The sequence below is a fragment of the Prosopis cineraria genome, unplaced genomic scaffold, assembly GCF_029017545.1.
Source record: "Prosopis cineraria cultivar Desert tree isolate PC_DT_omini unplaced genomic scaffold, ASM2901754v1 PC14, whole genome shotgun sequence".
Classification (NCBI taxonomy): Eukaryota; Viridiplantae; Streptophyta; class Magnoliopsida; order Fabales; family Fabaceae; genus Prosopis; species Prosopis cineraria.
The window spans coordinates 8,089,967-8,114,984 of NW_026555345.1; the positions used below are offsets into that span (position 1 = coordinate 8,089,967).

General features: G+C 29.9%; 3 protein-coding genes across 3 annotated transcripts; 1 reads left to right on the forward strand and 2 right to left on the reverse strand.

Moving 5' to 3' along the window:
* Positions 1-2,901: 2,901 nt before the first annotated feature.
* LOC129293582 (loganic acid O-methyltransferase-like) lies at positions 2,902-6,654 on the reverse strand. The gene is made up of 3 exons (XM_054931620.1): positions 6,493-6,654; positions 5,740-6,399; positions 2,902-3,481 (listed from the first exon to the last, which is right to left on the reverse strand). Exons 1-3 carry the CDS (start codon positions 6,583-6,585, stop codon positions 3,149-3,151), a joined length of 1,086 nt encoding a protein of 361 aa, XP_054787595.1. The 5' UTR covers positions 6,586-6,654; the 3' UTR covers positions 2,902-3,148.
* Positions 6,655-12,354: 5,700 nt separating this feature from the next.
* LOC129292300 (loganic acid O-methyltransferase-like) lies at positions 12,355-15,510 on the reverse strand. Its single transcript, XM_054929879.1, has 3 exons — positions 15,418-15,510; positions 13,326-13,997; positions 12,355-12,714 (listed from the first exon to the last, which is right to left on the reverse strand). The coding sequence occupies exons 1-3, from the start codon at positions 15,508-15,510 to the stop codon at positions 12,355-12,357; spliced, it is 1,125 nt and encodes a 374-aa protein (XP_054785854.1).
* Positions 15,511-19,063: 3,553 nt separating this feature from the next.
* LOC129293527 (uncharacterized) lies at positions 19,064-24,808 on the forward strand (the record flags this gene model as incomplete). Its single annotated transcript, XM_054931537.1, has 7 exons — positions 19,064-19,341; positions 19,784-19,909; positions 20,464-20,664; positions 21,998-22,094; positions 23,506-23,609; positions 23,841-23,892; positions 24,165-24,808. Coding segments are annotated over 7 exons (1,080 nt in total), but the record flags the coding sequence as incomplete, so codon positions are not given.
* Positions 24,809-25,018: the final 210 nt, after the last annotated feature.

A 25,018-nucleotide genomic window follows, 5' to 3' on the forward strand; every position in this document is an offset into this window, starting at 1 on the left:
AGGTGTAATAATCATTTTTTTCTAAAGTGTCCTTATTGATGATGACTTTATATTTATTATAGGGTATTTAATAAAGATAAATATAGAAAGATAGGGTTAGTTTGAAAATATGTAACTACTTTATTGAAGGTGAAATTTGATTAAAAATACCATACATTTTTAAACAGAGGGAGTATTTGTTTGTTATAATATCTCTTATAAACAACAAATTATACTATTGAGTCCAATAACAAATTAAATTAGACTAACTATACAATCAACATGCATTGATCCTCACAACTTAACAAATCAAAATTCAAATTTTCACTAAAAAAGGTTTTCATGTTTAGAATTCGACGATACCTCAAATAAGAGGATACCTGTAGATAAAAAAAAAAGTATGTTGATCCTAATAAAAAGGGTTATCACCAAAAAAAAAATACATATTTATAAATGCAAAATCTGCCTTTGAAAAGAATTACCTTCAATTAGATTCGAGAATGCTTGAATATAACTCAATTAGATAGCAGTATAAGGAAAAAAAAAAAAACAACCTAACTATACAATCTCCATAACCATGTGACATTATGGGATTTGGTTATAATTGATTTTGTAAACTTTAGATTCAGTCACAATTAATTATATATGGATTTTATTTCTTCAGAGATTATTTTGACAAAATGAAATATGTTTGTATGATTTTAATCGAAAACATTTTTAATCGAAAATGTGTTTTATTACATATGATTTAATTTATTTAGTAAATAAAAAACATAAAATATACATAAAATAAAAATCTAAAAATATAAAAAATGTTATAAGATGGGCAACAGTAGTAGTTCAAATTTTTACTGTATTTAAACACTTTTCGGGGTGATTTTCAAACGCAAAAGCAAGTCCAAAGCTGATTCTCTGTATTAATATGCAAATATTCGAAGTTATAGCCTTTTGCGTTTAATCAGCAAGTTACCCCCTCCAGTTTTTTATTGTTAGAGAAACTATTATTTTTAAATTGTATTTTTTATAAGCAAAATTACTCATTTTGATGACTCCCTATTTTATATTAGAATTGGTATGTTTTTGGTTATATTTTGATAGTCATCAATAAAAAAAAGAAACACTTTCTTGCTTTTTTTAAAAAAAAAAATAACTAAGTGCCTCATGTGAATTTATTGTAATATTTTTAAAAAAATTATTTAAAATGATAAAAATTAAAGTAAGCAAATATTATATTCATATTAATTAATTGTGGAAGGTGGAGCATGTATACATCAAAGCAAGAAAGAGAAAGGAGACAAAAACATAAAAGCAAAAGTTTCTACGCATTGTTAGAATTTTTAGAATTGCTCATTGGTGCCATGGCACCACTGAATGCAGAAACACACAATTTTATTTTCTATGTAAAATTAACCTGCATAACTCATTTTTCTAGACAAGAGAAGGCACTTTTCAGCTATTGTAACTAGAGAAAATTCTAAGAGAACAAGAGGAGGAGTCTTGAAGCTTGGGATCAAGAAGAAGTGGAGCAAATATTTATTCTACCTCAGTTTTTTAGTGTTTTCTCTTCTCCTTTTCCTTTATGCTGATAGATTCAAATCTTTTCTATGTTGTTACAGTTTTCATTTTATTTATGTGTGGTTAAATCTTCTTGTTTTAGAGGACTAAGAACCTAGTTATCTGTGTAAATAACCTTGGATTTACGATTTAGTTGTTGAGAAATGAAGTTTTGATTACTTATTCTTGAGCTATTTTGTTCTTGTTCAGTGATTGGCTACCACTAGGTGAGATTTAGGCTAAACTTTGAAAGATAAGACTCAAATTGGATCTTGAGAACTAGTAGCCTAAGATTAGTTTAACTAATTTGCTATTAGAACAAGAATGTATCTAATGAACCTAGGTAATCCTTATGGGTTAGGGTCTCTAATGCAATTAATTAATTAAGATAATAATTTATTTTAATTGAATTAATTAGGATCCTTAGTAATCGAAAGATATTTTGGATTGATTTAGATTCTTGGATTATCAAAACTAAATTTCAAGACAATTAATGTGGTAATGAGAGGGTTAGGAAACAAATAGGAGATTATGACTTTAGAACACTCTTCTCTTAATTGACTTTAGTTGTTTGTGGATTAAAAGTTATTTTAATTGATCACTTTTTATATTTTTATTTTAATTTTTCTAAAATTAATCTCTAGTTTTATTAGCTTAACGTGAATAAATTTAAAAATTTAATGCCTAATAACCATTTTAATTAATTTATTGAAGGATCAATCTTGATTTATTACTAGCTTCAATTACGACCCGTACACTTGTGGTGTCTTTTAATTTTTGTGGGCATCACATTTCAATAAGTATTTATTACACATTTTTTAAATCACCCTTCATAATATACATTAACAAGAAACAATTAATGCATAGTTATATTGATTAACACATGGTATCTTAGTCCTCTTTTTTATTTTTAGAGATAATTATTATAATTGATCAACTTTCTTAAATTGTGTGATACTTTTTTTTTTCTTATATATAAAAATGATGGGAGTATGACATACTCAAATATTATTAAAAAATGAATTCAACTATTATATATAGATTGTATTTAAAAAGTTAGATATATACTCATTTCGTTCAAAAATGAAATGCATTTTTTTAGGGATGGAATGTTAAAAATATAAAGCATTTTTAGTTTTTCAAAGTGTAATAATTGTTATTTTTTTTTTAAAGTACCCATATTGAATAAATCACTTTATATTTATTCTAAGATGAAACACTCTATTAAATTGAGATAAATATGAAAAGATAAGGTTAATTTAAAAACAAGTAACTGTTTTATTGAAAAGTAAAATTCTGTTAAAAATGCCTTATATTTTTTAACGGAAGGAGTAATAGTTTTGTAATTATAATATTATCTGCCAGTCATTCACTGTGACATAGTTATTCATTACACACATAATTAAGTTAACATAATTACTTTTCAAGTAAACATAAACCCAATCCATTCTAAAACAAGACTTGAAGAATCTTCACAAAGTAAAACGAAATCGGAATAAAAAGAACAAGACACAATTCTACAAGCACACACAAAATCCCATATTGTCTCGAATTTGTTATCACTCTAATGAACTCGATCGTTTTCGTGGACCAAACCTGCAGTTAATTAATTAATTCAAGTGCGCTTGAGGACAAATAATTGTCCCAAGGTCTTGAATGATGGGTCCAAAAGGAAGATGGATTCTGCCAATTTCTTCTCATAGCGATTGAAAATGTCATCCACAAGGTCTTGTCCGAAGTGTTCCTTGAAGACACCTTCCCACACGGCTCTCATGTGCATGCAAGCACTGCGAACATCTGGAAGTTGCTCGTTGAAGAGCCGAAGCAATAATTCTGACTTCTCAATTATGAACTTCCCATTCTTCTCTATCAATTCTTTCACTTCTTCTGATCCTGGCATGTACATCGGTATGTTGAACGAATCTACCAGCTCTTCCCCAATGAGTCCCTTCATTTTCAAAATATGTTAATTGGTTTTATATATATATATATATATATATATATATATGAGCTTATCAATTTATTCAGTAATGTCAAATTTGTATCAGAAATCAACCATCAGATAAATAAAGCTAAAGTGTGAGCTCCTGAACCAAAGAAACACAAATATTACAATATGTGACTAGATTTCTATTATATTAATTAACCATTCACTTAATTATTTGTAACATAAAGATAATTGGTTCTTCATTTAATTTTCCACTTCATTTCAATATTTAACAAAATTCATAATTTGCTGAGTAAGTTGGGCGATAAAATTGAGTGTAAGCGTTGTTAAAATCTAAGTCAGAAGTTACATGTTAATGTTAAATTTTGGATAAAATATGCAAAAAGGGGAAGAAAATTACATCTTTTAGAAGATAATGCATATGATCTGGTTTTGAAGTATGTATTTAAGTGAATTAATTTAGTCCCCCCCCCCCCCAACCAAAATATCATCTTACAACAATCCTTCAACACTTCGGCCTACACACAACTTACCTGTACTTTTGTTTTTTTTTGGTCAAGCCGTTTTACAGCGTCTGAATTCGGTGCTCATTACTTGCATGGCTAGGAGCAATCTTGGCCTCTCTGTTGTTTATTTAAATTAATTTTTATATATTTTTAATATTTTACATATTAATATAAAAATTTTTAATATTAAATCTGAACTATTCACAATACATTGAAATTGTTAGTTTATAAAATTTATAAATTTATGATATTAAATTACGTTATCCAGCTTATGTCTAAATTATCTACGTCTATCTGGACAAATGAATAGATTTATTAAATTTTTTTATATTTTTTATAAATTTTATTTTAATAAACATAAAATAAAAATAAATTTTAAAATGGTCCAGATCTCCTTAAAAACGATGAGTATCATTGTACTCATTCCCTAATAAATACTAAAGACAACCCAAATTTAATATTAAAATTTTTCATATTAATAAATATAATATTAAAAATATTTATAAATTAATTGAAATAAACGACAGAGATTATTTTAAAGTAAAATGGCTCCCGACCAAGCACCAAACCCCATTTTACATGGTTACCAGAACTATTCATATAGAAATATTATATACTCCCTTCGTTATCAAGTATAATATTAAAAAAAAAAAAATTGAAGTTGGGCACGCATGTTAAGAAACAATTTTGTGTATAAAAAAGTATTTTATCTTTCCGATTTTACCCCCGTAGAGATATGTGGTGTTTGGGCCGACGATTAATTTACACTTTAGTTGATAATTAAATATTCTGGGAAGTTGAAATATTTCTTATATATAATGATAATAAAGGATTTTCCTAATTTGTTGCTTATATCCCCTTCAGTTTTTTTTATATACAAGTCCACTTTCAACATATTTTATCAAAAATAAAAAAATTAAAATTAATTAAATTTATTTAAAATTTAACAAGTTTCTAACATTGTCTCTATTTAATAATATATACTTTTAGTCTGTACTTCCTCTCATCAATATTTAAATGGGATAAAACGGAAAACTTGTGATAAAATTTAATGACATGAGTTTTAAATAGAACAAAAAACCATTTTCTATTTGCCTTATAAATAAAATTAAAATATAGTTAGAATATGAGCCAACCTAAATCATATGAGTTAAGTTTGGGTTCAACCCTTTTTCATATGGTTTGAAAAAATTCAAATCCAAACCAACTCTCATGGATTAGTAGGTTAAATGAGTCAACTTACCAATCCATTTAATATTTTTTTGCTTGAATTTAAAAAAAAATTACACCCAAATGATTAGTTTTAATATGATATTCCATAAAGTTGAAAAAAAATTCACATCCTAAATGTATGAGATTGATCAATTCCATCATGATTCATTTTGAATATGATGTTCTTCTGGAGTTGTGGTGCTAAAACTCCATCCATTTGTATTCTTTAATAGTTTTTTTAAATTTTTTTAAAAATAATATAGGTTAAATAAGCCAACTCTAACTTATTAAAGTTAACCCGTCTGCTCAGAAGTTATTTAGCTAGTTTAGGCTAGAATAGATCTGTTTTAATCTGGGTTAATTTTTTCTAACCCAACTCAATCCTTTAATAGGTTATTGGGGTAGCTCATATTTCTATTTCATGTAAAGGAAGTATTTGATAATGGAGGGAGTAGATGCTTCAATAGGAATTGAAAAATCATGTGCGTGTGTGCGTGTGTATGTAGAGAGAGAGAGAGAGAGAGAGCAATTGTAAATTACCTTATTGACCATATCCACAAGGACATTCCCAATGATATTTGCATTAGCTTCAAATCTGTTCTTAGAATTTGGAGGGATACTGGGAATGAGAAAAGTGACGATACCTCCAGGAACAAGCTCTAGAGCTCTTGAATTCAAGACGCTTTCAATGTCACTTTCAAATTGTGCAGAATAAGCCTCTATAACTTTCTTGTCTTCACTCGTGAAGTAAATTTTGCCTTTATTATAAGCAGGAGAGTTCTTGTCAACTATATCTTGAGGCACCTTCGAGAGCCAATGAAGAGCATAAGATGAGTTGAAGACATGAATGCTTGATTCTGGAAACAATCTTCCATGAAACGAACCAGGCACAGCGGCTGCATAGTATTGCTTATCCTCAGGAAGAGACTTCAAAAGCGTGTTGAAGTCATTACCAGCATGATCATTGAAGAATACTTGAAATTCAAGTGATGAATCTAAACCATGTTCTTCAGATTGAAGCTTGAGGTTCACCGAGTCTATAATGTTTTGGACAGTGAAGAATGTGTTAGGTCCAACTGAACAACCCAAATCTGCTATACGAAAAACATTATTAGATGAATTCTGCAGAAGTGTTTCCAGATCAAGCTTCTCAAGAATGGCTTCTTTGATAATATCTTTAGTAATATTCGCTCCTGTTCGCTGCAAAACAAGGATTAAATAGCTTCAAACTTCGTGTAAATAAGAATATAAAAGGTCAATTCTGGTTCTTGGTAACACTGGCTAGGTAGGAACCTGATGGTTGGAATTTTGAGCATAGCTATCTTGGCCTTGTCCACCCTTCATTGGGAATGCTTTAGAAGAGTTGTTGTCTCTTTCGCTTGCCATATTTGTGAATTTTTTGAGCGTTCTTCAGTGACACACGTGTTTGATGAACATTATGCTCTCTCTGATATCTATATATATATATACACACATCATAAATAGGATTTGGATCTATCTTAAGCCCCTTCACTCAATAAGTGTCCTTATATTGCAAGATTACAACCATTTGATAGCTATAAAAGATTTTATCATATAATACTAAAAAAATATATCAAATCTCATATTTTGAGAGAACAACTCATATGAAGAGCGTTTTAATTGTAAGAAGTGTTTTAAATTTTTGGATATAAATATATCTTGTTAATTTTCAAGTATTGATGAAATTTAATGGTCGTAATAGAGATACTTATTGAATGAGTGGACTTAAGTCACTCACTGAATCCAAATCCTAGGTCACTCACTGAATCCAAATCCCCTTAAATAAAGTTATATCTACTTCGTTCATTGTTCATTATTATAATGTTGCGTGAGATTTTGAGAAGAAGATTCTGGAGCTTAATTAAGCAAGCATATGATCACACTGATGTACAATTAATAATATATTTATGTAAAATTCAAATTAATATGTCTGCTATATGAGGCCAAATGATCGGGTCTGATTCAGGAGAGTGAGCGAGCATGTACATAGTATATATTATTTAAATATCTACTGTGAATGAAATAAGTTATCGTGTATAAGTTAAACAAGTGGTTTGTAATTCAATTCATATAATCTTTGTGTATAAACAAATCTAGTTGTGATAAATTTATCCTTGTTCACCCCATACCTTAAGAGAACTTAATTAGTTTTTTTTGCGGGCATAAGATACTTCTCGTCTAAAAAAAAATTCTACTGAAATTATTATTTTCCTCATTAAGTATTCAGATATGGAAGATTACATTTTTTTTTAATTCAAAAATTTTCCTTATTAATTGTTCATATATGAAAGAAAATTTCCTTGATCCTTTTCTGTAATTTTTTTGTACTTGTCTGTAATTTTGAGACTTCTTTGTGTATTTTTGGTCCTTTTAATGTCATTTTTTATAATTTTCTGGTTAACTAATATTTAAAGTTAATATTTGTTAATGGTATAAGTGATATTGCATTGTTTTCAAAAGTTGAAGGATAATATTACATCAAAAATGATATTAGGGTCATATATGAACCTATAATTTAATAAAATTTCCCTCTAATTAATTTAAAATTACAAAGAAATTATAATAAGAAATCAAATTTAAATCATCCAAATCCAAATCTTCATTTCCAAACACAACATAAAAGAACTTTAGAATCTTTTTTGCAGGTAGAAGATCCGTCTAGCCTAGTATCAAAAAAAAAATCTACTTAAGTTATTTTTCTCATTAAACTTCATATATGAAATATTAGATTTTTTAATTCAAAATAATGTGTTTAAGTCTACTTTGGTCAAAATTTTCCTCGAATTCTGCCAAATGAATATCAACATGAATACTATGTATATGTAAAGTACTCGTTTATGATTTTATTTATAAGACCATCCACATTGATCTTTATAATATTATAAGGCCATTTACCAAATTTAATGAAATATTTATATTATTTTCAAAAATACTCTTATATTTTTCCTCTTATCTTAAATAATGGTTTAAATTTGATGAAGGTTAGTTTAGCGAATTGCAAAATTTTCTTAAATTTAATTAATTTTGACTAATTTCTTTACTTACAAGAAATTACTTAACCAGGTCTTCTAAAAAGGATCCCATGATGTGTACAACAATTCGTATTATTTATAAATCTTAAAGAATAATTTATTGTTGACGTCCCCCCGGGCCAAAAAAAAAAACATCGTGAAACATTCAAAATCTAGAATCAAAAAACTTATGTCTTGTTTGGTACATAGAAAATTTTTTATGAAAGTGAAGTGGAAGAGGAAGAGAGAGTAAATGAACGTCTTCGTTGAAGAAGATGAAGAACATATTAGGATGATGGCAAAACAGCTGCATTGGATGCTAGAGATGGTGACTTTGAGATGCCATGGAGGGTAAAGGAAGTGCAAGGGTAAAATAGTCACAAGGGTCATTGGTTATGACAGAACTGTGTTGCATGGGTAGGAAGGTAGAAGTGATCAGTTCCACCAATTTATTGATGGAACTAGATTTTCTAGAAAAGTGAGATCTCTATTATATCAAATAATTTATTTTTTCACTCCCACTCCCACTTCTTCAATTTCAATTCCATGCTACCAAGCAAGACTTTATCAACAAATGAAAAAAAATTTAAAAAATACAATATTTCCTCGATTTTTCTTGTGTCTTATGTATAGGAATTTAGAAGACATGTGAAGCATGAACCTTGCTTAATATAAGCTGAATTCTCATGGTACTAAATTTCGCCATTGCAAACCTTCTAATAAATTAATTAATGTATTAGTCAAAGATATGTTTGATTACCAAGTGACATGTTCCAAGTCAAAACGAGTGTGAAACTTTTCAAAATCTAGGAAACCTGGGATGACGGATCCACAAAATGACAAATATGAATATATATATATATATAGAGAGAGAGAGAGAGGGGGGGGGGAGAGGTGGGCTATATTACACTCCCTCCATTTCAAATTATAGAAAACTTTTGGACAAAATTTTACATACTAATAAACCTCATTAAATACACTTAACAACCTTATTTTTTTAAAATAAAAATATAAACTTTTAAAAATACCTATAATTTAATACATTGAAAAGAGAATGAACAAAAATTAATTATAGAGAGAGAAATGATAATATTAAAAATGGTACATTTAATGAAACCTTAATTTACTCAAAATGTCTTATATTTTATGATGAAATTTTTTTTCAAAAGTATATTATAATTTGAGGCGGAGGGAGTATATAATTTCTTTAAAGTTTGAATATAACTTTGTAGACTGTAAAAGCAGACAATAAACTCCTTGAAACTTTTCGTTTATACAAATAACAGTAATTCCTATACAATTAATTTGTCTATTGTTTTACTAAAATAATATAATATATGACAGAAAATTTATTTGTACATGAGTTAAAATTCAATGCAGCTATCTATAAAATTTTCTAATATGCCATTTGTTAATTATTTCATAATTAATTCTCTCTATTATTCCTTGATTAAAGTTAGTGCAGATATATATAAGTATGATTGAAAAAAAAAATTAATGATATGTTGAACCTTAAAAGTGACAAATAAATTTAAACAAAAAATTCTTAAAATTGATAGTTAATTACATGTTATAGAATGATATAGATTCATCCTGATGTCAAGTATATAATAATAAAACCTCAAGATTAAAAATTTAACAAATTATTTTATTAATAATTTCTACTTGTAAAGTAACACTCAGGAAGTTTTACCCCAAAAAAAAAATAGTAACACTCAGGATGAGAAAGAAGTTTATGAAGAACAAGTTAATGGAGTTAAAGTATATAGGTAACAAGCAAACTTGAATTTCATTAATGAATGAATTGTTGTGGTTTCAAGTTTCAACATTAACCACTACTTGGTTGGAAGATGGAAAATTTTTTATTTTTTAAAATTGTTTTAATATATTTTAGAGAAAACTAGAACAATGATGACACCGGGTGATTGATTATACTGGATATCGATTTTCAAATTTAAAGAGGCACGCAAATGAAGGAATATTGCAATATAATTGTGGAAGGTGATATTGTTTTGAAAATATATACAGATAATAATTTATTTTTGTGAAGTAAGATTTACGTATTGACAGTTAGCACATAAGAAAATACCTTTTTCATTGACTAATTAAAAAAATCTGAATTTTTTTTAAGCAAAAACTTTGAATTTTGATCATATCCAAATCCAACACTCCATGACAATCTTATCACTTGTTATTGGCTCTAGGTGGCACCAATACAATTTTCTTTTAGTGGTATAAACAAGTGTTTTTTTTAGGATACCATTTACGCTTCCGTGAAAATTTTTGGGACAAATTTATATTTTAACACTTGCTTTCTCATGGACAACCTCATGTGGTTTCTGAAACTTGTAAGATTGTAATTAGAAATTGAATTGATTATTTAACTTATGAAATTAAAGTAGTTGTTAGGAGTAGTTTAGAATACATTGGTGGCTGTAATAGTGCTAACAAAAATAAAAGTTCAGTAATAATAAATAAGATCTAAAGAACAAAGAAGAAAAATATATGAATTGTAATCTTTTAACATGAAAAATAATTATTTAAATAATTTAAAATTTGATAATCATTAGAAGATAATGACCTTAAATGATTGAATAATAAGAAATATAAAAAAAATCGATAACAATGCAATTTATATTTCCTATTTTCATAAGAACGTAGGTTTAAAATCTTACTATTAGTAGGTAAATGATATGGATCTTTGTAAGCACTATTTAAATCGTGAGGCTAGCTCGATCTAACCCTAATAAACTTTTTTCATACCTAATTCGTTTAAATATTATTTTTTGGTAATAAAAAAATAAGAACCAAAAAGAATAGAAGAAACTAGTGGATGATCATGAAACATCATCATCCCATAATGGAGTAAGGCTTTAAAGAAGTGTACACATAGTTAGGAGTAGTTGGAAAGGGACCAATAGTTGCAATTGGTTAATTGGAGTGAAAAACTTTTAATTATTTGTCCATTTATTTTACTTTTCAATAAATATGACAAGAATATTAGAGAAGCGGTTCGCCGATTGTTCGGTCTTAGGTCGCATCAAAATCTTATTTATAACTTATACATGATTATAATTGGTTTTTCTTTTAATTATTGATACCATTTGCTTTAATTATGTTTTTGTGTTGTAAATTAGGGGCTCTAGCAGATATAGTTCTCGTTATATAAAACCAAACTAAGCAAACAACTTAGAGTCCATTTGATTTTCTTTCATTTTACATTCAGAAAGTAAAATTTTACTTTTAAAAAGTTAAAGGTTATTTAAGTAAAATATTTTATAGGAAATCACATCTTAAAAGTACATTTAAACAGTAGTTGAAAATAAATTTCTAAAACATAATTATTTGAAACTTTTAAAAAATAAATTTAAAAATTAGGATGTTATTTGATCATACTACTCCAAGTTTAATCTCTTGTTCTTTTATTTAAAAATAGTTAATTTATTAAAAATATAATTATTATTTCAATAATAATAATTAGGTATCAATTTTTTAGCATTATAAATTAAATAATTAATCATGCTAATTTTTAGGATTAATGTATAATAAAAATTACAAATCTTTATCACATTTTCTAAAATTATAAATTAAAAAAATACAAATAATTAGAGATCAAATTTTTAGCATTATAGATCAAAATTTATGTTATTTAAAATCTTAATCAAATTTTTTTAAATATTTTAAATATATTATATTTGTATAATAAAAATAATAAATTATCATAAATCAATGTTCATTTTAATAATTATACATTTAAAATTACATTTTACTATCACAAAGCAAATAATTTTCAGTGTATCAAATTAACTTTTAAAAAAATATATCCAAACATAAATTTTATTACAATAACTGACTTTTATTAAATTGATTTTTATCAAATAAATTTTTGACAAACTGAAAATCAAATACACACTTAATATTTATTATATTCATTTTTCAATTCATATATATAGCAATATATATTCATGGGAAATCTTCACATATTTGTGACCATATGACAAATTCGAATGAAGTACATGCTCGCAAGGAATCCTCACCGATAAGTTTACGTCAGAATTTCTCACAGATCAAATATTCTTGAGAAATTCTCATGTTCAAACTCACATACAAGGACGCTGCTTAATTATACTAAATAGAAGTTGCGCTTAATGATAGATAATTCAGACATGGGCTTGTAATTTATGAAGGAGCTGTAAGATTCTGTCAATTTCTTCTCAAACTGTATAAAGATCAGATCCACAAGCTCTTCTCCAAAGTGTTGCTTGAAAAGCCCTTTCCACACAGCTCTTACGTGCATGCAAAATCCATGCACGTCTTGCTGACGTGTGCTTATAATAACACTATTAACTGATAGTACTGAATCTAACACTTGATCATCAATTTCAAAATTCCCATTCTTCTCAATCACTTCTTTTACCTCTTCTGATGTTGGCATGTAGATAGGCAAGTTGAAGGAATGCACCAGTTCATCGCTGATCATGCCCTAGATTTTGCAGAATATAATTAAGTAAACTAACTTATTATTCACTTTAAATCTGAAAATAATAGGACGCATTCAAATCCTCTAATTATAATAATAAGTAGATTTAATTTATAATTAGTTTACAGCTCACTTGTTTGAGCCTTTCGTTGGAAAAAAAATTATTTTTAAAGAAATATACGATATTTTATTTAAAATTTTAAAAATAATCCAATTTGGAAAATAAAAAGGGAAATTTTTATTATTATTTTAAAAATTACCTTGATTAGGTTTTAAAAATAATCAAATGCAATAGATAAGAGTAAATTATCATAAAAATACAGAGATCCATGCAAATATTATAAAATTTGAAAATTTCTAGATAAAAAAATCATTGTTTTTTTATAAATGGAGATAGAGGAGATATTATAAAATATGAAAATCACCAAATAATAAATCATTTTTTATGATTGTAACCGAATGCAAAATGAATTCTACTTTTTATAATTTTTTTCATGATAAATCCCTTTTTATAAAATCTTTAAATTCTATTTCGCTAATCTATCAAAATATGTAATACATGCCGTGAATTATAAAAAGTCAAGTAGAGAGGCTAATTACATGTTGTTACTTACCTTACAGACCATCTCCAAAAGAATATCTTCCATAAGTTTTGCAATATCTTCAAATCTGTTAACAGAATTTGGTGAAACACATGGAATGATAAGAATCATGATCCCTCCAGGAACAAGTTCTAAGGCTTTGCAATTCAAGAAACTTTCAATGTCTTTTGCAAATTGTGCAGAATAAGCCTCTGCAACTTCCTTATCCTCACTTGCAAAGTAAATTCTGCCTTTATTATAAGCATGAGAGTTCTTGTCAATTATGTCTTTAGGTACTCTCGAGAGCCAATGAAGAGCATAAGATGAGTTGAAGACAATAATGCTTGATTCTGGAAACAATCTGGCATGGAATGAACCAGGTGTTGCAGCAGCATAGTATTGTTTCTCCTCAGGAATAGACTTGAAAAGTGTGTTGAAATCATTGCCAACATGATCATTGGAGAACACTTGAAATTCAAGAGGTTTTGATGAACCAGCATGCCCTAATTGAACATGAGATTGTAGTTTAAGGGTTGTCGTCACAACGTCGATTATGTTTTGAACAGTGAAAAATGTGTTAGGTCCAACTGAACAACCCAAATCTGCTATACGAAAAACATTAGAGGAATGCCGCAAAAGTATTTCGAGGTCAAGCTTCTCGAAAATGGCTTTGACGGTATTTTTTATTATATCTGCTGCTCTACGCTGCCACACAAGGTTTAAACTTTAAACTTTACACAAAGCGCGCAAGTCATCAATATCAAAATATATCAACATATCAACATGTATGATAAAATCTATAAAAAGCTATCATACTATTTATAAATTATGAACGTTGCACTTTATCTCAATCTAACTTCATACGTGCAATACAAAGAATAACAGGTTTAATTATCAGGTAATTAGAAAGAATTACAATTCGGTCCCAACACTACTATAAAAAGAGATTTACATGAAGGATTCTTTTTAGTCTATGGGAGCACTTCAAAAACTCTCCCTATTCAGGCACCCCCAGTGTGTATGAGAGCACTTCCAAAGTGCTCATATACAAATTATACAAGAAAAATTATGTATAGATTTTGTGGATTTTACTTATTTACAAAAAAGTTGTGCGAAATTCAAAAACTACAATCACATCTCTTGGAAGACTTAAATGCAATTTGAAATTTATGTGTAAAGACAACAATACCCCTACTAGGAATACATTATATCAATCAAGTAATTTACAACTATTTTATCAATAATTTACAACAATCATTTCAACTTTTTTTCAAATATAACTTCACATATGTAATGATTAAACTGATTGAACATTACAATAAGTTTAATATTAATTGTACATAACTTTTTCATCAGTAATTTACAAACATCACTTCAACATTTTAGAATTATAACATCACATATCTAATAGTTAAACCGATCATGCATTATTAAAAAAGTTAAAATAATTGTTTACAACCATCTTATTAGTACAATTATTACTTTAATATTTTACAACCGTCATGCATTACAATTGTGATTTTACATATTCAATAATTAAACTAATCATGCATTACAAATAAGGTTATTATTATCTTTGCACTTTAATTTCACATGACACTTAGGTCCCAAGGGACCTAGTTATGATTTCTAAATTTTATGAGACTTAATTATAAATAAATATATTTCACATAACTTGTATGTAATTTTTCCAGTGATATAATTGCTATTTTATGAGTAGCGTGGGCTACAAGTTTTAAGTTATTGCAGAAGATTATAATATTAAATGCCTATGGGAGCCCTTATTGGTATAGGTGCTCCCATAGCTAGAAACTTCCTTTGCTAAATAAGCGCTTTGAAAAGGTTCGCCTCAATTTTTAGATGTTTTTAACATATAAGAGCTCTGATAAGGGTACCCCCATAAGTTTTTTTTTTTCTTTTAGTAACACAGATAAGGAAATTAGCTATTTTTTCAATCTATTTATAATTCAAGCTTCTATATTTAGATGTTAAATTTTAATATTTATATTGACGGGATTTGTAATTAGCAGTTTCCTCATTTATCTGAAACCTATATGTAATTCTATCCAGGAATTGCCACAAAAGAAAATTAATAACGTAAAGAATTGGATTGGGAATGAAGAACCTGCATGGTGGAATTTTGAGCGTAGCTATACTCCCCATTCCCACCATTCATTGGCACAGCTTCATAGGATTGGGTGCCTCTTTTTCTTTCCATCTTTGTGCTCTTTGTTCTTCAAAAACATGTATCTCACCAACATATTGTCTATATGGCTATATATACAAGGTGTGTAGACTAGGGAATATATTTTGGATAATTGTTTTTCATCGATTCCGATCGACACAAAAATGAACAAAATAATATCATAAAAAAAATTAGTATATTAACTGTATTCATCGACCTCAGGCAACTCGATCTTAACCCTATAATGCTTTTTGTCTTCCATATGTAAAACTAGGAGTATTTCATATAAGCTGTATGAGCATGGTGAAGAATATGTATGTACCATTGAAGGTGCAGGTTAAACTTTGAATTTTATAATGTCTCCATTTTCAAGGAAGAAAAAACAATTAGGACAAGCTACATACAATGGATCATGCGTAAATTATTCAGACAGATATATCCAGAAGAAAGTGATAAAAGCAAGCCAAATATGATGGACACAGAGATAAATACAAGCACAAATTAACTACATCTGCCGGCCAGCAAGAACAAGAAAGATATTACGAACTATTATTTTTTTCTTGCATACAAAATTTCAAGCGATCAGTTAGATTGAAAAACATGCCTCTAAAATTATAGAGTGCCAGCAAATAAATTTACAATCACTATAAAAAATATCATTACATTGGCAATGAGATTTGATATTATCTTATAGATTATATGTTAAATTCATATAACCTAGATTAACTTTTGTTGGCTAAAGAACCATTATGTTGTTACGGTAATGCCCCGTGATGGGTCTGATTTATACATTGTTTCTGATATGATTTAGCTCTCAATTTGAAGTAATTATGTTATAAAAATAGTTGGAAAATAGAATATATACTGCCTCACTTAGCACTTTATGTGTTTTGCAGAGAAAGAGAGTCGAAAAGGACCAAAAACTCACTAAAGAATGAAAAAAATAATCACGCCTCTTGTTATGTCCAGTCACAGATGAGGAAAAGCTGAGAAGGCTGGTACATGCTTTGACTGCAAGTGGATATAAGTACAAGGGACATGACCGCAAGTGAATGAAAGGTTAGTACACTTCGATCATGCAAATGAAATTACAAGGGCACGACTGCAAGTGAATATGAAAGGTTGGTACGCTTCGACTGCGAGGGAATGAAATTACAAAGTACATGATCACGAGCAAATGAAAGGTTGGTATGCTTCACTAGCGGGCAGATGAAATTGCAAAGGACATGACTGTGGGTGAATTATTGAAAGGTTGGTACTCTTCGACCACGAGCAGATGAAATTACAAAGGACATGACTGCGAGTGAATGAAAGGTTGGTATGCTTTGATCGCAGACAGATGAAGTTACAAAGGACACGACCACGAGCGGATGAAAAACCAAAGACTCATGGCAGCCGTAAAAATAGTCCTAATTAGGTTTTTAGGCTACAAAAGTTATGTAAGAAACCTTGAGGAGCCTAATTTATATCATACAATTTCATATATGAGAGCTAGGCGTTAAAGCATAGAGTCTGGAGGAATTTTTCTGAGTTGGAAGTTTTTTCTTTTCTCTATTTCTCTTATTTCATTTATTTTTTCTATTGGGATGTTTTGCAATAACTTTATGAGATCTTTCTAAACTTCTAATTAGGATAGGGAGTAACTTGGTTGAGATGGATATTTTTTTTAAATTTAATTTATTTATTTTTTCTATCTATGAGTTTTTGTCAATAAAAATTTATGTTTATGTTTATATTGATCTCTCTTGATTTATTTATCTTATTATATAGATGATCACTATATAATATGTTTATGGGTAGTTTGATGAATTGAGAAGTAAAGAACTTACCAAAAGTTAGAGAGATAGAGTAGATAATTGAATTTAAGAATAATTTAGGATCTATTGTGGCTTAAATCATAACTTTATGATCTAAATCGTAGCTAATTCAATATTAGTTAGACACATTGTAATATACTGGAAAGGTAATTATGATATTGTTAGAAACTATTGATAAATAAAGAGAAAATTAATAACCAAATTAGAGTAAGCCATCACAATAGATGAATCATAATCCTTAATGCTTATTTGATTGATTTGGTTCATCACTTTTTATCTTTACTCATATTTTGTGTTATTGATTAAATATTAAATCTCTTTTGTAAAAACTATAATTTGTTTTTATAAATAATAAAGTTAACTGTTTTTTTCTATGTTCGACTCTTGAAATACTTTGAGATTTTATAACGACATCAATCTCATATACTTGCAACAACAATTACCCTATATAAATTGGATTAACTATACAGCTTTTTAATGATATTTTAAATTTTAAATTTAAAATTCTTTTTATGTGTATATGTTAGGAAAATTACGTTTATCCCTATGATGTTTAACTCTAATGACAATATTATTTTCCTAATCCAAAAACTTAATTCAACCCCCTTGACAGCCCCATTAAAATAATTATCTCACTACCCTCCCTCCATATCCTAGAAAACTACCATAGCCGGCCCATATGCTAACACTTTTAGTCAATATTTGGGCCTGCAAACCCTTCTGCCTTTTAAACCAAACAAATCGACAAAGCACAAAACTATTAATTATGAAGTTCCTTAATTTATAATTAATTTGGACTCAAGCTTTTGTTGCACCTAAACTGGATGGAGCTCTTTCAAAAACATTACATATGCGTGTGTGAGATGTGAATTCAAACCCAAGTCATCATACTTTTTTTTCTTTTTTGCTATAAAAGAAATGCATAGACATATGGATGATCCAATTCCTAGTTCTCAAGTCTCAATGTTTCTAGTTCCTTCTAATCTTTTTAAGTTCGTGCGAACAATTTCATATTAATAATATAATATAAATGAAAGACTTGAAAGCTTTAAAATTTTCTGTTGATGTTTTGGAAGGAAAAAGTTTATAAAAGTGATTAAAAATATAAACTCTATATGCATAGATTTAGAAACTAGACATCTTTCTAGTTTCTAAGATGAGCACATTTATAATTATAATTATACAACTAAACAATAAAAATTATTATAAGTTTCATATATGGGTATATTCATATAATGATATTAATATCAAAATAAAAAAGAAAAATATATACATAGTAAATACAACCTTATGCTCTAAGTCCACTTTTTTTTTTTTCCTGCCAACCTTCTAGATTCATACAGGAGAACTTAGATAATTTTTCATATTTATTTTTATTTGAATTTTATTTTGTTTGATAAAGTATAAATTTCTTTAAAAACTAAAAAAGTCAAATAATATATACAGTCACAAAGTGTCTCATACCCTTATTGTCATAAGTGTTAAGATGTCTTCCTAAATCCAGCTTAATTTATACGTAAGTATTGGATCTGAAACCTAATATAAACGTTCTTTGATATTTCTTAGGAATATTAATTAAAATAAAAAACTCAGAAATGCAGTTTTTGAAATATTGTAAAATATTTTTTTAAAAAAATAGAATTGCAGTTTAATGAACATGTGGAAAAGGTTAAAAATAAGTAGGAAAATTATATAGAGGCGAAGAGAAATACAAAATGAAAATGTGTGTTTTCTGGATAGTGCAATAGCATAGCTCAAAAATCTGTTAAGCCCAACTCTTTCTCCTTCTCTTTGCATCATTTCTCGTTCTTCTTTCATCAACGTCTGGAATCCGATTGCAAACCGAGGATTCTGACGTCTTACAGCAGGTTCGAGCAGGTGCGGTGTCCACTGCCGATCTCCTCTCCGACGATGACCGCTCCGTCGCTGCTGATTCTTGGTCCATCAAGAGTGAGTATGGCAGCAGCATCCTTGACGATGACCAGCGCCATGCCGACGCCGCTGAAGATCTTTCCAACGCTAACTTACCAGCCGCCTCGGATTACAGGTCACATTGTGCTCACTCTTCTGCGTCTTCTTGTGTGGTTTCTTGGCTTTTCGTTTGGCTTGCTGTGAAGTAGGAATGAATCAGGTGACAGATTGGATTATTCTAACGAATTCAAATTACTTTTTGGGGGAGCGAAACTAGAGTTAATTCGTGATTTTTAGTTGCCTATCCATTTCCTTGTATCTTTTAAAGGACGACAGGTTTGTGAAGTGACAGTTATAAACCGGCACTGAGCAAAGTTGAGCTTGTTGACTATGATCCATGTTGTATGTTGACTAGTATTTTACTGACTATCAGACTATGTGTATCAATATATAAACACACACACACACACGATTAGTAAGTTCTGACTCCTCACTACATTCGATTTTTGGAGGAGATCACTCTTACTTCTTGATTTACCTATTGCTCATTGATCCTTGAATCACTCTGTCGTGTTCAGTTCGGACAAAGATGAACTTGATGCTGAGCCAGTAACATCAATGCTAGGATTTCAGAGTTATTGGGATTCTGCATACGCAGATGAGCTTGCCAATTTTCGGGAACATGGCCATGCCGGAGAAGTTTGGTAAATAAATTTTGACTGCATATTACGCTTCACTTATCTATATGAATTTTGATGGGTACTCAAGTGGCATGGGAACCCTATCCCTCTTAAATTATTGAGGTGGGAGAACCAACTCACTTAAGTGTCCCATAGAGCACTTCATACTACTCAATGTTGGGCTTTGGAGTCCCTTGGTACCTTTAGCAGTCTCGATCAAAGACTTCACTGCATTTGATCAATGCGTCGTCTGAACATACATCTGAAATTAAGGGTGCTCATAGCAAACACTTTGAGAAAAGCATGAATTTGATGCCCATATTCCACCTGAAAAAGTAGGATGAATGGTCTAAAATTGTAACACGTGAATAAGAAAATGAGAGTCTGGATACCTTCTTAATTCAAGATTAACAGGAAATTTTATTTTTGGGAGTAGAGATTATGAACTCAGAAATTTTTACAAGATGTTAGTACATAGGAATTCTTAAAGTTTATAATAAACAGATTAATTACGCCGTTTCCTTTTGGCAACTTATCTTTTTTAATTTAAGAAATGATTATCCTCACGTATTGTGTAGGTTTGGAGCTGATGTGATGGAAACAGTTGCATCTTGGACAAAAAACTTATGCATTAACATTTCTCAAGGTCACATGCTGAATCATGCTCACAATGTCAGGGCTGAGCCTGCTGAACAAGGAAATCAGCATTTGGCTAGTTGGAGTGTACTTGACATTGGGACTGGAAATGGGCTGCTTCTCCAAGAATTAGCTAAGCAAGGGTAATGTTTATCTCATTCGCATATGTTGGTGTTACCATGGTATGAGCAGTATTAATTTGAAGCTATAAACAAAGCAGCATGATCTGATGTCATGTGACCTGTGATGGAGGTGGCTTGCATTTGCAAAAGCTTTGTTTCACTTAAACTGTCTGAAATCATGCCATCTGCTATTTATTTTGGAAGTAGGGTTCTAAGTCTAACATGCAATGTTCTAGGAAACAAGTTATTTTTTATTTTTAGTGTTTGCAGTATGCATATAATGGATGATGATCTGCATGGTACTAAGTAGCTAAGTCTGCATATTTCAGTTTCCTATCCCATCAAGCTAGAACAATCTTAGTTGGAACCTTTTAACTATCTATCACGGTATATTACCTGGCCTCCTTAGGTGTTCTATATCTTAGTTGCCTTCATAGAGAAGAGGCATGAAACTCTTAAATCTAAAATCCCTTGCCTGAGGTACAAAGCAATCTTAGTATTACTATAGATTGAAGTTATTACTGTTTCTGCATTTCAATTTTGTATACGTTTCTTCCCAGAGGAAGCTATTATTGTTTTAAGTCCTATGCTGAAGTGTGTCCAGGATTCTTGTAATTCCTCCTAATTATAGATTATAATAAAACTACTTATGGGCCTTAACTTAATTGCCAAGGTTGAGTGAAAATGGGCCCTTGGCATGCTTTTGAGAAGCTCTATAACCAAGTGGTTATAAGAGTAATCCTATCTGCCCTCTATTGTCTTAATCATAATTGAGAAGTAAAACCCTGTTTGGTCCCATGCAGATGATGTATTTCTCACTTCTTGTTTCGGTCGCTTATGCGTATTTCTCAATTGGATTTCCCACGAATAAAACTTTATATAATGTCCCATATGTGGGGACCACTATTAGTGACAATTTTATTTGTGAAAGACTAAATGAGGAATGCTCATATGAAGGACCGAATTGAGAAGGCAATTCTATGAGAGACTAAATTGAGAAATACTTCATGTGTGAAGACCAAAGTAGGGTTTACTCTGAAATTGAGTTTCAACATATGGTAGGCTTATCTTTTGTCCTCCCCCCCCCCCCTTTCAAGCACGAGGGATTTTCATCTGAGAGGATGTGTATCTTCACTGATACACACTCACACAGAAAACTAAAACATAAAATCTTCAGAAAGGGAGCCTGTAAACATATAGATTGTTTCATATTTTCTTGATAATGAAACTAGGTCCAGTTTTTTTTTCCATGAAATTTGTGCATTGTTTTTGGGGTGATATTGCCATAATTGCGTAAGTTTAGTATATAGGAATAATGAATGCCTAAACAAACCCCTCGCATCTATGGGTTCAGGTTCTCTGATTTAACTGGCACAGACTATAGTGAAGGGGCCATCAGGCTTGCTCAAAGTCTTGCTAATCGTGATGGATTTTCCAGCATTAAGTTTTTGGTATGACCAAAACTTCAAGATATTATGGAATATGGATTGTTTTGTGTTTATTTGTGTGCGCTTTTGCATGTGCATGTGTTCATAATTTTGTTTTTATGTTTATTGTTTTGTATTCTAATAATGATCGTGTAGAAATTCATCCTTTTTCTTCTGAGATTATTTCTTTAGATAGAAACAACACTATGTAGACAATAAAAGGAAGAGCAAACCCTTCAATTGAAATACATGAATCTATAGAATAAGATAACCACCTAATAAAAAATAGATTAGATGTATGCTAATTGAAACCAAACATCTAACCTATTGAATAGAACAATAGGAATCAAAAGTATAATTTTCCCAAATATAAACCATCTCCAGTTTCCTTGAAGCCTAACTGTGTTTTGATATTCCTTGATTTTGTCTTAACTGCTCCTAATCTCTTCATTTGTGAGGAAGATCAGAGGAAGATCTCCCAAGTGGAAATCAACGTGACAATTGGCAGTGCCTTCCAGATTTTCTTGTACTGTTTCCATTTGAATCCACTTCTTTGTTTTATTGGGGAGGGATCTATATAGATGGTAAACTAATATAATTTGTTATCAGCAGCAGCAGCAACAAATCTTGTCCTACTAGGTATAGCATAAAAAATACATGGATGGAGTAGAAGTTTGGACGTAACCTCTACCAAAAACCATGGGCAAATACAATCCTCATTGAATAATTGCACTTGGGTGGAATGATGAACAAGAGGAGAAAGAATTTTAGGTCAACTTAAACTGGGAATCTGGGACCAAATATGTTTCAGGCAGAATTCTTTCCTTGTATAGTTGTATTGCCTTTTCCACTTTTAAACTAAACTTTGGGGCCCAAAGGAATGATTGCTACTCCACATTGAATCTTTCTTCCTAATAACCTCGAGAGAACCAATTTATGTTGTGAGATTAGATTTGAGTATAACTATTTTCTGTTTTTTGGGCCAACTTGAGTGTGTTTGACTGACTAAATGCTGTAAAATTATCATTGCTGCAAAAATGGTTTCTTGTGGATGATTTTTTTTTTTTTTTTTTTGAGGATTTTATGAAATGTAAAACTGATGGCCAGAATCTTAAAATCATTTCACAAGTCTGACTGCTGAACTTGTTTGGAGTAATTCTACAATTTTCTAGCAATGTACTGAAAGCAACTTGAAATTCTTGTTGACACATTGTTCTTAGGCGGGCCAACAATTTTTTCATGAATACAGGTTTCTGTTATGTGATGATATTTGACTTTCATTCAAATTATTAAAGTCATATTATACAGCTAGAATATCTAGAGTTTTGGCTTTCTATTTTTTCCTTAGCATCTCATTCTTGTATGCAAGTTGTAAAAATACGTTCATTTTGACATGTCTAATATAAATTATATTGATTTTAATTTTAATTTCAAGGTTGATGACGTCCTTGAGACAAAGTTAAGACAAAAGTATCAACTTGTCTTGGATAAAGGGACTCTAGACGCTATTGGATTGCATCCTGATGGTCCTGTCAAGAGGTGAGAAAGCCATGTCCGGAAGTTCTATTGGGGTATTGTTATTAACCTATTATATAAAACAACGTAAGAGTATTTCTTCCTGGCTTCAGTTCAAATCATATTTGCAGCTTGTTTCCTTAATACAACATATTAGATGAACGGCAATTGGTTTGTTTCTAATTGATCTATTTTCTGCTTAATTATCTCCTTGCATGGTCCTGACAAATTATGATATCGATTTCTAATTTCCAGAATGATGTATTGGGATTCCGTGTCAAAATTGGTCGCTCCTGGTGGATTACTCATAAGCACCACAAGTTTGTTTCGTGTTGATTTTTGAATTTTTGTCCTCGTTTCAATATTTATAGCAAATTGTTGGGGCTTATGAACTAGCCTCTTTCAAAGTAGGATTCCTTGTTTTTCATTTTTAAAGTCACAATTATTTATATTTTTTCTCCAGCTTGCTTTCTAGAAAGCTCCACTGTTTTCATGACATAGACGCAAACGCAACTCTGCTACTTCATGATGTTTAACTCCTTGACATTACACCTTTTCTGTTTCTTGTTACTTTTGAAGGTGATCACATCATGTAACAGTACAATGGATGAGTTGGTGCAGGAAGTGGAAAGTTTTAACCAAAGAGTTTCTAATGCACAAGAACTCGAGACATTAAATGACCGAGAATCATGCAGGGAGCATCCATTTCGATATCTAAATCACGGCCGTTCATACCCAACATTCACGTTTGGCGGATCTGTTGGTTCCCGTGTGGCCACTGTGGCGTTCCTCAGGAACTGAAAGAATCTTACATGTCACGGTTAGGATTTTGGTTACATGTGTTTATCTTCCTGGTAGTGCGCGCGCGTGGCTTGGAGGATGATCCTAGTTTTTCATGTTTTGTTTTGGACAATGATTTGTCCTAGTGACCTTAGGAGAGTTCTTGTCAAGCGGGCTTTATGTACGTATGTATGTATGTATAAACTGGGTTCTCATCAGGGCAATGGTCCAATAGAAATATAGAATTGATACTCAGTGCTACCATTGTCAATACAAGAAGGGCACATGAGAATTTAATGAAGATATTTTATTATAACATTTATTCTTATGCAAGAGAAAAAGTGAAGACAATGATAGAAGTCCTACTCGCTTAATTATGAAGAATTTGGTATAAATTAGATGTTTTATAGGGATGTAATCATGTATTTAAGGAGTGACAGAAAGTGTTTGTGTATGCACAAATTTGACCTTTTCTCTCTGTATCTATGATATATATATATATATCCTATTTAGATGAATCTCGTGCTCAATTCTTAGCCGATAGAAAGTTATAAATTATCAAACAAAGACTCGGTCAATTCTTCTGATAAATTATACCACAATAATTTTCTAATATGGCTGTTTGATACCGACACTACCATTATTTAATATTT

What these genes read in the sequence shown, in the direction of transcription:
- LOC129293582 (XM_054931620.1), bottom strand. Translation starts at nt 6,585, where the DNA reads ATGGCAAGCGAAAGAGACAACAACTCTTCTAAAGCATTCCCAATGAAG. An exon ending in CTCAAAATTCCAACCATCAG is followed by an intron (nt 6,400 to 6,492) that starts GTTCCTACCTAG and finishes CTTGTTTTGCAG; the next exon opens with CGAACAGGAGCGAATATTAC. An exon ending in TTGTGGATATGGTCAATAAG is followed by an intron (nt 3,482 to 5,739) that starts GTAATTTACAAT and finishes TTGAAAATGAAG; the next exon opens with GGACTCATTGGGGAAGAGCT.
- LOC129292300 (XM_054929879.1), bottom strand. Translation starts at nt 15,510, where the DNA reads ATGGAAAGAAAAAGAGGCACCCAATCCTATGAAGCTGTGCCAATGAAT. An exon ending in CTCAAAATTCCACCATGCAG is followed by an intron (nt 13,998 to 15,417) that starts GTTCTTCATTCC and finishes CTTGTGTGGCAG; the next exon opens with CGTAGAGCAGCAGATATAAT. An exon ending in TTTTGGAGATGGTCTGTAAG is followed by an intron (nt 12,715 to 13,325) that starts GTAAGTAACAAC and finishes TGCAAAATCTAG; the next exon opens with GGCATGATCAGCGATGAACT.